General features: G+C 54.5%; 2 protein-coding genes across 2 annotated transcripts; one reads left to right on the forward strand and one right to left on the reverse strand.

The window, feature by feature from the left end:
• Positions 1–450: 450 nt before the first annotated feature.
• On the forward strand, positions 451–2,668 carry LOC136466753 (transcription factor MYB77-like). The gene has a single exon (XM_066465255.1). It carries the CDS (start codon positions 1,433–1,435, stop codon positions 2,408–2,410), a length of 978 nt encoding a protein of 325 aa, XP_066321352.1. The 5' UTR covers positions 451–1,432; the 3' UTR covers positions 2,411–2,668.
• Positions 2,669–3,856: 1,188 nt separating this feature from the next.
• Positions 3,857–13,836, reverse strand: LOC136466752 (probable cinnamyl alcohol dehydrogenase). The gene is made up of 4 exons (XM_066465254.1): positions 13,579–13,836; positions 12,093–12,206; positions 11,179–11,406; positions 3,857–4,789 (listed from the first exon to the last, which is right to left on the reverse strand). Exons 1-4 carry the CDS (start codon positions 13,665–13,667, stop codon positions 4,123–4,125), a joined length of 1,098 nt encoding a protein of 365 aa, XP_066321351.1. The 5' UTR covers positions 13,668–13,836; the 3' UTR covers positions 3,857–4,122.
• Positions 13,837–14,436: the final 600 nt, after the last annotated feature.

The raw sequence follows: 14,436 nt of genomic DNA on the forward strand, positions 1-14,436 counted from the left end.
AAAGCCTTAGCTGTATTTTGATAGCATTATGACTAGGCCTGGGCGCTCGGTTCTAACCGAAATTTTGGGTCAGTTTTTTCAGGTCAGTTCTAACCCAGCCTCATAAGCAGCATATCGACACAATTTGTATTCTCATTGAACAAAATAGAGAGGAGATTGAGTCTTGTATATACATTATTGAGCATACAAGTGACGAGATTGTGTATTCAAGTCTCATACTACATAGATGCGAGATTCCAGGCTACGGTGACTCCGTTTGTACTGAAGCCAGGCTGCTGCTTCCAGATTTCCGGTCATGCTTCTTTGTTTCTTCCTTTAGGACCTGGCGGACGCAGGAATCCATGGAGCTCGCCGAATCACCGTCGCGCGTCCCTGCCTCGGCACGCAGCGCTGCAACGGTGTTGCTTGGAGGCTGGCATGGCGGCACCGACGGATCCGTGGCAAGCCGACATCCCCCACGCTTGCTCTGCTGGTGCGCTCGCTACTCATGCTCGTTGTGGCATGTGGCGGGCGATGCCGCGACGTGCGGTCGGGCGCCACCGGAGCCCCGCGGGAGGGCGCCGCTGCCGCCCGGCGCGCGCACGCGAGACCTGCGGGAGGGCGCCGTGACCTCCCCATGGCCGCCTAGAGGAAGCCAGCGCCCTGCCGATGCAGCCGCCGCGCCCAGGAGGCAGCCCTGCCCCGCTGGTTCTTCCGTCGCCAGAAGCCCGCAATCGGATGCAGTCGCGTACGGGGCTTGGGATGAGGCGACACGTGCTTCTGTTTTGGATGAGGCGATAAGGATAGAGGGCTTTGTGATCATTTCGCCTTTGCTTTTCAGATTTATATATTTTTTAATTTGTTTAATCCATGTTCATCTGATGGATGTCTAAAGCAGGAGCAAACGGATCATTCATTTTAAAATAGCAGGAGTCAAAATACAAAGTTAAAAAAGCAGAAGCAAAATTGCAATTGAACTATTTGGAGGACACAATTTTCCCTTTAACGTTCTCCTCCCGGGGTATTGTCGGTACGGAACCACGGAAATAAACCAACAATTCAAAATTCAAACCGTCCGGGGACCCCATGATTACCAGCCAAACGGCCTCGGTCCCGCCGCTTCTCACCCGTCGTCCCCTGCGCTCCCACCGCCACGTGGAGCCCAGACGTTCCGGACCCCACCTGCCATCGAGACGTCCGGAAACTACGCGAGCCCCGAGCATTAGGTGGCACCTCGCCAGCTGTACCCCAGTGACGAGCCACCGGCCGCTCCCGGTCACCCTTCCCGTCTCTCCGGGCTATATAACGCACCGCCTCGCCTTCCCCCTTCCTCCAGCCACCGATCGAGACGTCCCAATCGAGCCAATCTCATCTCACACTGCCATTGCCAGTGCCAGCGGCAGCAGCAGGCTAATCCATCCGTGCCGTGTGTGTGTTTCCAGCACAGCCAGCGATGGGAGTGGAGTCGTCGGAGTGCGACAGGATAAAGGGGCCCTGGAGCCCCGAGGAGGACGAGGCGCTGCGGCGGCTCGTGGAGCGCCACGGCGCGCGGAACTGGACGGCGATCGGGCGCGGCATCCCGGGGCGGTCGGGGAAGTCGTGCCGGCTGCGGTGGTGCAACCAGCTGTCGCCGCAGGTGGAGCGCCGCCCCTTCACGCCCGAGGAGGACGCCGCGATCCTGGCCGCGCACGCGCGGCTCGGCAACCGCTGGGCCGCCATCGCGCGCCTCCTCCCGGGCCGCACCGACAACGCCGTCAAGAACCACTGGAACTCGTCGCTCAAGCGGAAGCTCGCCACCGCCACCGCCACGGCGACCTCCAGCGACGCCGAGGAGCGGCCGTGCAAGCGGGCGAGCCCTGCTGGCCCGGAGAGCCCGACGGCGTCGGATCGCAGCGACCTCAGCCACGGCTGCAGCGGCGGCGCCGTGGCGCAGGTGTTCCGCCCCGTACCGCGCGCCGGCGGCTTCGACGCCATCAGCTGCGCCGCGGACGTGCGCCCTCCTCCTCCGCCCCCGCCAGCAACTGCAGACGAGGACCCGCTCACGTCGCTCTCCCTCTCGCTTCCGGGGCTGGACCAGCAGGCTTCGTCGGGGTTCCACCACGACAGCGCGCGGAGCCACTTCCAGGAGCTCTCCCCCTCGCGCTCCCCGTCGCCACAGTCTCCTCCTCCACCCGCCGCCCTTCGTTCGCCGCCGGCGGCGGCGGCTCCGTCTCAGTCGTCGTCGTCGTCGTCGTCGTCGTACCCGTTCAGCGGCGAGCTGGTGGCCGCGATGCAGGAGATGATCCGCGCCGAGGTGCGCAAGTACATGTCCGGCGCGGGCCTCCGCGCCGGATGCGGGCCCGGCGCCGTGGGCGAGGCGTGCATGCCGCAGCTGGTGGAGGGCGTCATGCGCGCCGCCGCGGAGCGCGTCGGCGTTGTTACACGGCCGTAGAAGAACCCCCAAACCAAACCAAATCAGAACGAATCAATGCGAAGCATTGTGTTAACTAAGATCCCGTCCCGTCCTGTGTAGCAGCGCTAGGGTAGACTACTACTACTGCTAGTGGTTCTTGTATTTAGGAGAGGAGCTCGCGTTGTTTATTCGTCGGCGGCTGCCGCTCTGAGTTCAGAAGGAAACAGAGCGGCGGCGATGTAAGCCGGAAGCGGAAACGGAGGTTGGCAAATAATCATCGAGCCTGCCATTTTTATACTCGGGTGTGTTGCCGCGGCTTGCTCAGAAAGGGGATGTGATTGCGCTGATCCGCCCGATGGCAATACGCCGCCCGAAACCGATCTGGAACGTCTCTTCCGCTGTTCCAGTTTCCACTTTGCTGTACTGCGAGTCACGAGCGCGAGCGCAACGCAACAAAATGGCGGATCCGAGCCGGGATACAGAACGGCAGCTCTGTTTCCCTTCACTTCACATCAGCAGCTCTGATGAATCCTCAAAGCGCCCTTCATTGAGATATTGGATCATGCGATGATTGAACTCGATAAAAATCGATAAATTATTGCGTTCCAAACGTGTGTCTGTGAGCGGTGGCACCGTGTAAAGCTAGAGCTACAAGCCGTTGAACCGAGTGTACTATTAGAGTCATCAGCAGAGTTGAGTTATGAACTGGCTTACAATCTGCGTTCGGAAGTACTTATCGCTGCTGTGGCTGATTCGTAACACTAATTTGTTGCGAGAGAAAAATATTGTTTGGTACCTGAAAAAGTAGCACATTCTGGGTTATAAACCCAAGCGCACAGAGCCAAGTGAGTGCAGGACGGGGGCCAGTGGCAATGAGTGATCGATCGCTACTAGCAACAGCCAACAAACACGAGACGGCGCAGCAAATGTGAAAGGCAACAAGGACAGAGGACGCGGACGGACGCCAGCGGTGGCAGCCAGCTGTTCTGGGCCGGCCTGTCAGCCTGTGCACCTTAATACCCTCGCGCAGAACAGTAAAGATGGAGCGGCCTGACTGTGCAAAGGATGGGTGGCGCGCGCGTGCACTGTGCATGCCCATGCCCACGCCCACGAGCGGCGAGCGACTGGCTGCAAAGCGCTCTGCACAACCAGGGCAGGGGGCACGGGCGCACGGCGGCGGTGACCGGTGAGCCGATGGCACGATGAGCCTTTTCGCCAGTCTGTCTCTCTAACGGAGGCAGGACCGAGTTGGAACATGGGCCTGGTTTTGATTACACTGGGCTTCGAAACTCTGGGACCAAACTTTTGTTCGAGCCTGGTAAACGAGGCCCAGTACGGAGTGTCCGAATCGTGCACTAAGGTGGTGGTGGTAGTAGTAGTAGGCCTAGTCTACTTCCATCGGCGGTCCAGCCCAGTGTAGGAGATGCAGCGACACTTTGGGCAAACGTCTGAAAAAGGTTAGCACACACGCAGCACCAGAAACACTTGGGCAAAACTGAAATGATGGTAACACCACACCACATCCTGGCGTACTCCCAGTATAATACGTACTACACATAGTTATTCAGCCTGATGACATTTAAACAGACCATCCATCAACTCATCTGAAAGCCCAGAACATAACGGCAAGAACGCGACAAGCCCACAAACTAAATAAAGGAAGCAGAAGAGCACGCAGCCTCGACACGAACGAACGTTGCACTGCACGCGGGGCACACAGCCTCCCCTCACGGCTCAACGACGCGGCGCCGTCAGTTGCTCGGCGCATCGGCCGCCGCCTCCTCGACGTTGCTGCCGGCGACGTCGACGACGAAGCGGTAGCGGACGTCGTTGCGCTCCAGCCGCTCCAGCGCCTCGTTCACGTACCCCATCTTGACCACCTCGATCTGGGAGGTGAGCCCCTTGTCGACGCAGAACTGGAGCACCTCGGCGGTCTCGTCGATGCTGCCGATGAAGCTCCCCGTGATGGCCTTCCGCCCCAGCATCACCATGGGCGACACGAAGCTGAGGGGCTCGGCGATGACGCCCAGCAGCACGTGCTTGCCGTCCAGCTTCAGCAGCGCCAGGTAGGGTTCCAGCGGGTGGTGCACGGGCACCGTGTCGATGATGTAGTCCAGCGAGTCGGCGGCCGCCGCCATGGCCGCCGCGTCCGAGCTCACCAGGTACGCGTCCGCGCCCAGGTGGTCCATCGCCTCCGCGCGCTTCTTGGACGACGAGCTGATCACCGTCACGTGGTGGCCCATGGCCTTGGCCACCTTCACGCCCATGTGGCCCACGCCGCCCAGGCCCAGGATGCCGCCACGGAGGCCCGGGGTCGTCAGCCCAAAGGCCTTCAGCGGGCTGTACACCGTCACGCCCGCGCACAACAGCGGCGCCGCTTGCTCCGGCGCCAGACCCGCCGGGATCTTCACCACAAACCTGGTAGAAAATGCATTAGTTATCAACTGTAAAAAAATTCTGAACTCTATAGCCTTTTGCAATATTGTTACCAAGAAATGTTAAAAATGAGATCAACCTAGGAAAAACTATGCTAGGTGGTTATTTTTTAAATAATAAGAATAAAATAGGAACCTAAATTTGAGTTACCGAGGAGGTTGCCATTTTTTGTTGTTGTAGATTTGACTAGCACCAAAGAAAATTGCTTGAAGAGTTACTGTTCTATCATAATTCACACATATATCCCATTTTTTTTAAAAACAAGCAATCGCTATCTCAAAGAGTTGTTGGATTAGGTACTGCGATTTGCCCACTGACTGAAAAAGACAGTACACTAAAGTGGCAGGCAAGTTTGGGATCAAACGACGGAGAAAGTTACGTTGGTTCTTGATCTCCGGTACGGGTGAGCCGATCACTCGCTTGCGTTGCCGATCACGATACTATTGTTGACGACCATACACTATGGTTAGAGGTAGAAGAAAGGAGAGAAAACAGAGCACACACACTCACAGTACAAGCATCAGCGTTGATCGAAGCTCTACAGAGGAGATGGCAAACTGAACTTGCTCTCTTTACTGAGTTGTAGTGGCAAACTATATATACAACTCTACCCATCTAATCCTAGTACACAGAGGCTCCGTTCGCTGGTTTGAACTTGGCTGAAACTGGCTGAAAAACATTGTTCCGGCTGAATTGTTGTGAGAGAAAAACACAGTTCTGGCTGAAAAAATAAGCCGAACAAACCGAATATGGGGTAAGCCGAATATGGCCAGACATGTCAGGCTACCATACTGCTACAATAACTAGATGTAACAGCAGGGCTGACTTTGGCGCCTGCCCCTGCTGTGGCTACAATACAGCAGGAAAGCCGTTCGGCGCCTGCCCCTGTTGTGGCTACAGTACCACAACAGGGAACCTTTTCGGCGTCGCCTGCTTCTACCGTGCGTTCACACATATGAGCAGCAGATTACATAATAATTCTTCCCCTAATCCTGCTGCTAACCCTTGAACCCCTTCCATATCGATCATCTCCTTCAGCTTCATGAACCGAAGACGGCCGAGCGGCTTGGTGAGGACGTCCGTGAGTTGCCGCCAATTTCAACGAACTCGACGACGATATGTCATCCACCGATACAGTCCCTAAGGAAGTGAAACTTGACGTCGATGTGCTTGCTCCGGTCATGGAGAACCGAATTCTTCGCGAGGGCGATGGCGGGCTGGTTGTCCACCATCAGTGCTGGTGGGTGAGCTTCCACACCGGTCAACTCTCCCAGCAGCCGGCGCAGCCACAAAGCTTGGCACGTCGTTGTGGCCGCCGCCACGTACTCTGCCTCGCATGTGCACAGTGCCACCACCTTCTGTTTCAGCGACAACCATGAGATTGGAGACGATCCGAAGAAGACGAGCACGCCAGAGGTGCTCCGCCGTCCATCGATGTCCCCTGCCTTGTCTGCATCGTTGAATAAAGTGAGCTACAGCCTACTACCGTCGGTCTTGGGAAAGACGATCCCCTGATCCACCATCCCCTTGACGTAGCACATCAGTCGCTTCACCGCAGCCCAGTGATCCTCTCGGGGATCCTCCATGAAGCGGCTGACGTAGCCCACGACGAACACAATGTTCAGTCTCGTGTGCACTAGATAGCGCAGACCGCCAACGATGCTCCGATAGAGTGTTGCATCTACCTTCACCGCGGTACTAGTCTTCGTCAGCTTCAGTCGCTCCTTCATCTGAGTCACGCACGGCTTGCACTCAGCCATGCCACTCCGCTCCAACAGCTTCGAGGCATACGCGCTCTGACCGAGCGTGAGCGCCTCCTTCTCCTGTCTCACCTCGATGCCGAGGTAGTAGGAGAGCGCGCCGATATCGCTCATTCGAAAATGAGCCACCATCTCACGCTTGAACCTGTTGATGTCCTCCGCACGCGCGCTAGTAACGATCAAGTCGTCCACATACATGCCGACAATAAGCTCCTTCTTCCCCCGTCGTCGCGTGTAGAGCACGTGCTTGGTTGCGTACCGCGTGAACCCAAACTCGCCTAGTGTGGCGTCAAGCTTAGCGTTCCACACTCGTAGGGCCTATCGCAGCTCGTAGAGCGCCTTGTGCAATCGGAGCACCCTGTGCTCTGCTCCCTTGACGGCGAAACCCAGAGGTTGACTGACGAAGACCGTCTCCGCCAGCTCACCATTGAGGAAGGCTGATTTTATGTCCAGGTGATGGACACGTCAATCCTTCGCTGCTACCAAAGCCAAAAGCAGTCAAACAGACTCCATGCGTGCTACCGACGCAAAGACTTTCTCAAAGTCGATGCCCTCACGCTGAAAAGGCCTTGGGCGACGAGGCACGCCTTGTGCTTGACAATGGTGCCATGCTCATCCTGCTTGACCTTGTACACCCACTTCAAGCCGATCGGACGGCATCCTAGAGGTGGATCGACGAGCTCCCAAGTCTCATTTTTCTCGATCGCGTTCATCTCCTCCAGCATCACCCATCGCCAATTTGCATCGCGCTCGGCCAGCGCGAACGTGGGTGGTTCCTCTGCACTGATGAGAAGAAGCTCTGGGTCATTAAGCAGCTGACCCGCCAGACCTGAGGACCCTGTGTCGCCGATGATGTCATCCAACCTACAGAACCGCACCTCCTCACCGTTGTGAAAAACATCCACGAACTCTATGATGTTTCTTAGAGGTGAGGTAAACTCGATCGGCGTCGATGGAGTTTCCTGTTCTGTCGGAGTGGTCTGCACAGCACCTGGAGTGCTCAACACCCTGGCTACAGTGCTCGGCACTACTCCTAGACCGCTCGTCACCACTCCTATTGTGGTCGGTACCACTGCGAGAGTGGTTGGCACTAGTCTTGAAGTGGTCGGCACCATTGCGAGACCTCTCGGCTCTACTACGGGAGCGTTCAACACCCGTCCTAGAGTAGTTGGTACTACTGCAGGACCATTCGACACCACTCCTAGAGTGCTCAGCACTCCTCTAGGAGTGCTCGGCACCGCCTCAGGAGTGCTCGGCTCTGTTGCTGGAGTGATCGACACCTCCTCTCCAGCATCTCCACCATCGTGGATGACCAAGTGCTCGACGATAAAGGTGTTGGTGAAGCCGCCAGCTTCCCCCGTGCCTAGACTGTTCTAGTCTCAAGCCGCCTTCTCATCGAATATGACGTCGCGTGAGATAAACACCTTGTCTCCGCATGGGTCGTAGAGCCAGTACGCCTTGGTACCTTCTGTGTAGCCCAGAAACACCATTGGTGTGCTTCTGTCCTCTAGTTTGGTGAGGACCGGCTTCGTCTTCTTGACGTGGCCGATGCAGTCGAATGTCTGGAGAAAGGACACATTCGGCTTGCGTCCATGCCAAGCCTCGAACGACGTCTTACCCTTCAGGGCCTTGGTGGGCGCGTGGTTGAGGATGAACACAGCCATGGTCACCGCCTCACCCCAGAACATTGCCGGCATGCTCTTGGCCTTCATCATGGATCAAGCCATGCCGACCACTGTCTTGTTTCGTCGCTCCACCACACCATTCTGCTATGGTGAGTACGGCGCGGTATGGTGTCACACCACACCCTGATCCGCGCAGTACACAACGAACTCCACCGAAGTGAATTCGCCACCACGATCAGTTCTCAGCACGCGTAGCTTCTTGTCGCTCTCCGCCTCCGCGCGTGCCTTGAACTTCTTGACCGCCTCCGCCACCTCGTCCTTGCTCGTCAGGAGTTGCAGCCACATATAGCGACTGTAATCATCCACGAGCAGGAGGAAGTACCGCCGACCACCGTTTGTGGCTAGCGTGATTGGCCCGTAGAGATCGCCGTGGATGAGCTCGAGAGCGTCCACCGCATGATACTTGGCCGCTTTTGGGAATGACAGCCTCCTCTACTTCCCGGACAGGGAGCTGTCACACAACTCGCCTACGTGCTTGATGTGGGGCAGCCCTCGAACCATCTTCTCTAGCAGACCGAGCGCGTCGAAGCTGAGATGGGTGAACCAGGCATGCCACAGCCACAGCTCATCGGTGTGCCGTGCTACCAGACACACCGGCTGCTCCACCTTCAAGTCGAGCAGGTACAACTAGTTCTGGGACCTCTTCACCTTAGAAAGAAGGCGCTGCTCCCGGTCCTTGATTCTAAGGACGCTGTCCTTGATCAGTACCTCGCTGTTATGCTCATCTAGTTGGCCAATGCTGATGATGCTTGATCACAGCTGTGGGATATAATATACATCTGTTAGCGTGCGATGCTCGCCGTTCTGGCACCTGAAGATAATGGTGCAGCACCCTCAGATCACCACCCTTGAGCCATCACCAAACTTCACCGTGTCGGTCACGTCGTCGTTGAGCTCGGAGAAGGCTTCTTTAAAGCTCATCATGTGGTTGCTGACGCCGGAGTCTAGGTACCACCGCTGCTCCTGTCCGTCGCCCACACGTCTGAGGTGGACTCGGGTGTACGGTTCATCGAGGTTGACAGCCTTCAGAGCCTGCCTAGGCCCTTCCATCGCCATCACCTTTCCCTTCTCCTTGGCCTCAATGTCGTGTAGTGCACAGAACATCATCATCAGGAGAGTGGCCTGATCATCATCATCAGCCTACGCCAGATGAGCCTCAACCTTCTTCTTCTGCTTGTGGTTTGGGCACTCCTTTGCCCAATGACTCATCTTCCCGCAGCATCGACAAGCGTTGGGGTCCGACCTTCTTCTTCTCTGAAGAAGCCTTGCCGCGACACTTACCATCGCCACCATGACTGGAGGAGGCTTCCCCAGAGTTCCTCTAGGCAGCCCACTCCTCCTGTCAGCAGCAGCTTGCCGCTATCCTTCGTTGTTGTGGCCTGCTCCATGCGCTCGTTCACCGCCCGCAAACGACCTGTCATATCCTCAATGGTGAGGGTGGACAAATCCAGCATCATCTCTGTGGAGAGAGTAATCTGGATGTACTTCGCTGGCATGGAGTGGAGGTACTTGGAGACCGCCTCTTCTTCATCAATGGTGACGCCGTGGCTCCTTAGTTTGCTGATGAGCGTATGCAGGCGGATGGAGAAATCCTCCACCGCGTCATCATCCTTGAACTTGAGGTTGGCATACTCCTGCTTCAGCAGTTGAGTTGTCGCCTTCTTTGCGTGGTCGAAACCGACGTGCATCGCCGCAATGGCCTCCCACGCCTCCTTAGCAGAGCTCTTTGCCCCCAACGGCTCCCTGTACTCCGCTGGCACAGTAGCGAGGATAACCTTCAACGCTGACATGTCGTCTTCTTCATTTTCGGTGTCCTTGTCAATAGCATTTCAGAGCCATCGGGCTCTGAGCTTGACCTTCATGGTCACCGACCGCTCGTCATAGTTGATGCGAGTCAGCGTCGACCAACTAGTGCTGCTGTCGTGGCTGGGCAGCCAAAGCAGCTCCGCTGTTGTCGCCCATCTCCAAACTGTTCGTCATCTCCAGCGGTTAGTCCGACGACGGCGCTTATACGACTCCAATGCCACTTGTTGGCCCCTTGGATCTTCGGCACGGTTGAGCCGACTACTCGCCTGCGTTGCCGACCACGACACTATCATTGGCGACCACATACTATGGCTAGAGATAGAAGAAGGAAGGGAGAACAGAGTACACACACTAACAGCACAAGCACCGGCGTTGGCCGAAGCTCTGCAGAGGAGATGGCAAACTGAACTCGCTCCCTTTACTGAGTTGCAGTGGCAAACTATATATACAACTCTACCCATCTAATCCTAGTACACAGACATGTCAGGCTACCATGCTGCTACAGTGATTAGATGTGACAGCAAGGCTGACTTTGACGCTTGCCCCTGCTGTGACTACAGTGTGGCAGGAGAGCCATTCGGTGCCTGCCCCTGCTGTGGCTACAGTACCACAGCAGGGAGCCTTTTCGACATCATCTGCTCCTGTCATGTGTTCACACAGGGAGCAGCAGATTACTTAACAAGTTATCCCCATTTCTCCCAACAACCAGTGATGGTTTTGATGACCAATCTTCAGACAAGAGTAGGTGAGGATTCAGCTTCTGTGGTGATGGCTCAACTTGACAAAGATGAGCCAGTAAAGCACATCAAATCCTACTTTTCACATTACACTCTTGCCTGGTCACCACAAGGCATCCATACCCCGACTTTCAGTTGCAGCTGGACGATAATGGACTTTCCCGATGATAATTTTTTCCCATACCCATATACTCCCATCCGCCTTTTCTAGAAGGATTGGACATCACCATCCACACTTCACAAAAGTTCAAACTGAAGCTCAACTATTTCTTGCTTTGTTCAGACCAACTTTTTTTTTTAAAAAAAACAAGAAGTTATATCTAGAACACTGCAGGCAAGACAACGCTGAATTTGGTGATTAGTTTTCAGTTTCAAGAACTCACTTCTGGTCGACGACCATGGTGGAGGCGAAGCCGCCCTGCGTGGGCCGGCCATCAGTGTAAACGTCGTTGTAGGACCAGATCTTCTTGTTGCAGTACTGCTCAACGTTGGCCTTGCAGGGGCTGCACTCGCGGCAGCACCCGACGATCACCCCGACGCCTATCACGTCGCCGACGCCGTACTTGGTCACCTCGGGCCCGACCTCCACAACCTCACCGACCACCTCGTGCCTGCAAAAGTTTCAGACACGACATTAGCAAACCAACCCCATGATAGCTAGTGTGCATTTTTCGCAACGTTATCAGTTCGCAGTCGTGGAGTGGTTGGTCAGGAAAAGTTTATGTTTGTTTTTTTCACTCGCAAACATGTCAGAAAACAAAAGGTATATAGGCCTGGCGGTGGGGTTTGCTTTACTACTCATTTCTTCAGCTCTTTAGCTATCATGAAAAGAACATCATGATTATTTTAGCCTGTAGAAATTAGACAGCAAACTCGATCTTGTGCTTCAAATAATCTCGTAAACTGATGAATGGCAGTAATTGGCAACCAACTACGTGAACAAAGAGTATTAGTGTGGTATGTGCCACCTGTAAACCTGAGAATAGCTCTGGACTGAGATGCTGACGCTTGTGGTTATTACCAAATGTGCACTCCTAATATCTACCAATCTATGCAGGTCAATCAGATAGACATACCTAAATTTGTCTGCATGTGTAATTTCCTCATGAAAAAATGCTGAAACCGCATGTCACTATATATATTTCTGTCCTACTCCTTTATACTTTTCAAACAAATTGAATAATAGAATACTGCAAAATTCGGTTTATTGTGAACCATATACGTACGGAGTATATATTACTCGATCCCAAGCTGCTGAAAAATAAAATCGCTAGGGGATGCATGTGTTTCTGCTCACCCAGGGACCATGGGATACTTCGAAGCCCCGAGGTGGTTCTTGGCCTGGTGGATGTCCGTGTGGCAGATCCCACAGTAGAGCACCTTCACCACCACATCTTCAGGGCCTGTGCTCCTGTTGTTGTTGTTGTTGTCACCACAACACATTCCCATATGAGAAGAGGCGAGTGTTAGTTTATTCTTGCAGAAGACCAGCAGCATATAGAATTATGCAAGAACAGCCACAGTTAGATAAGAGTATCATATATATAGTACTAGTAGTTGATGACATGAGAAAGCACTACTAGAGAGTTCTCTCGAAGCAATAATAAAAGTTATGCAGGCGATGGATGCTTTCAAATTATTGCACCACAGTTGTACCTGCTAGTATCAGTAGGTTGTAGGTAGTATCACCATTTCAGGAATTAGGTCTGGTATTGTACCTGCTAGTACGACGATAAGTCTCCACAACACGTTGGCTACTGGATCTGTACGAAACGTCGTCAAACTGACGTGCAGTGCAGGGTCCAAATTAATGGTTCGAAACAAAATACATTATAGGGCGTGTTTGGTTGCCGGCTACAAGTTGCCATGTCATGTGTGGCGTCGCCGAACTTTAGCTCTTCAGGCTGTGGTTCGCCACCATGCAAACGAAGGCGACGCCGAAGGTTAGGCGGTGTATTTGGCCGCCACAGGTTTGGCGTGCTTTTGTACTGGAGACAGTTGTGGCAGCCACAATTTAATTGGGAACCAAACACCAGCCGCACACCTTGTGGCCGCCGCAGTCCATGGCGTGATGGAGTTGGCACGGAACCAAACGCTAGCCATGGTCCTGTGGCTGCCGGAGCCGTGGCGTGGCGAACAGCGGCTGCCAACCAAACACGCCCGCCCATAGATGAGGAGAAGCGTGCGTGGGTGTACCGTGTACTCTCGCTCAACCTGCTAGCTTGTTGGCATGCATGTGCACTAGCTAGAGCTGGACCAGGTATGATGTGCATGCTCTTGTTGAGGAGCAAGCATATAGCCTACGCGTGAACAAAAACATGACATGGTTGCTAAGCTAGCTTAGTAGAGCAATGTATCAAGAGAAGAGCAAATCACGCGTAATTAAGGGAGTGTACTCCGTAAATACTAGCATTGACGAATCAGTTACTCGTATATATGGATCAGAATACGCATCAGCAATTCAGCATTCTCCCCAAATTAAAACCTGCCGGCGCTACGTACGTACTCCTAATAATCATCTATCGTTGCATGTGGATTGAAAATATATCCAAGTTTATTTTTTATTTTTCATCAAAAACATCAATCAGATATTCTGTTCTTCTTCCTCCCGGCCGATCCATCTCGGAGAACTACTGAAGACGCAGATCGAAACCAACCGTCACCCTCCCTCCTGGATCCATTTTCGTGTTTGCACAAGGAACGGAGACAGTCCGACAGATATGAAGAGGACGAGAGGAGGGGATGAACACGAGCGATCTAGAGACGGCGGCGGCGCGGCGTACCTGAGGGTGTAGGTGTAGGGGGAGAGGTGTCCGGTGGCCTCCCTGGCGGCCCACCCGACCACCTTCCTCTCGGACGCCAGGCTCCCCATCCTCCTCTTGGGACCGGCCGCAATCGACACCGCTACGGGCGGCGGGGACGACGACGGAGCGGGAGGCGGAGGCCTGGAGGGGGGGTGGGCGATGGAGACGAGCGAGCCGGCCGGGTGGGTTTAGCCTTCGGAAAGAAACCAAGCAGCGCGACAACTAGTGCGACAACTAGTGGGCAGGAAAAAAATGCGTGAGCAGAGTGCGCGCTAAATAGGGGCAGCGAGCTCGATCGATCCGCCCTGTGCAAAGTGGCAAGTCCTCCAGCCTACCTGTGTACCTGTACCTGTACCTGCCGGCAGGATCTTCTGTGGCCGCCACAGTCCACAGGAGAAAAATTAATAAATGATCCCACTGGCTGGAAACCGTGCGCAGCTCGGATGATACCAGACGCATGGGCGTGGCGCGGCGTGGCGTGGCTCCATATGTAGGCCAGCGAAGAAAACACACACCCACAGCTCCGTATGTACTGACAAATTGGACAAGCCCATTGCCACTGGACTATTTGGAGCTTGCTCGGTGCCTCACGTCGCCCGCCGGCCGCGCCTCACGCTGCACTCCCCGGCAGCATCAACGAGCCTTCATTGGAAGGCAACAACAAGATGAGCGCATGTTGCAACCATATGTTTCATGCATTTTATAGGCATGTTGCATATTTTTCATGTAGATATTACAAAAGTAGATCTGACATTGCATATGTTGCAAGTGTATGTTTTAAATGTTTCAGCTGTTCCAAACGTATGTTGCAACTATTCTATCTGAATGTTGCATATG

This window comes from Miscanthus floridulus, chromosome 7 (genome assembly GCF_019320115.1).
Source record: "Miscanthus floridulus cultivar M001 chromosome 7, ASM1932011v1, whole genome shotgun sequence".
NCBI lineage: Eukaryota > Viridiplantae > Streptophyta > Magnoliopsida > Poales > Poaceae > Miscanthus > Miscanthus floridulus.

Excerpts from the sequence above, each read along its gene's own strand:
- LOC136466752 (XM_066465254.1), bottom strand. The coding sequence starts at position 13,667 with ATGGGGAGCCTGGCGTCCGAGAGGAAGGTGGTCGGGTGGGCCGCCAGG. Across the intron at positions 12,207-13,578 it reads CCCTACACCTACACCCTCAG|GAGCACAGGCCCTGAAGATG; the intron begins GTACGCCGCGCC and ends CAACAACAACAG. Across the intron at positions 4,790-11,178 it reads ACCATGGTCGTCGACCAGAA|GTTTGTGGTGAAGATCCCGG; the intron begins GTGAGTTCTTGA and ends ATTTTCTACCAG.
- LOC136466753 (XM_066465255.1), top strand. The coding sequence starts at position 1,433 with ATGGGAGTGGAGTCGTCGGAGTGCGACAGGATAAAGGGGCCCTGGAGC.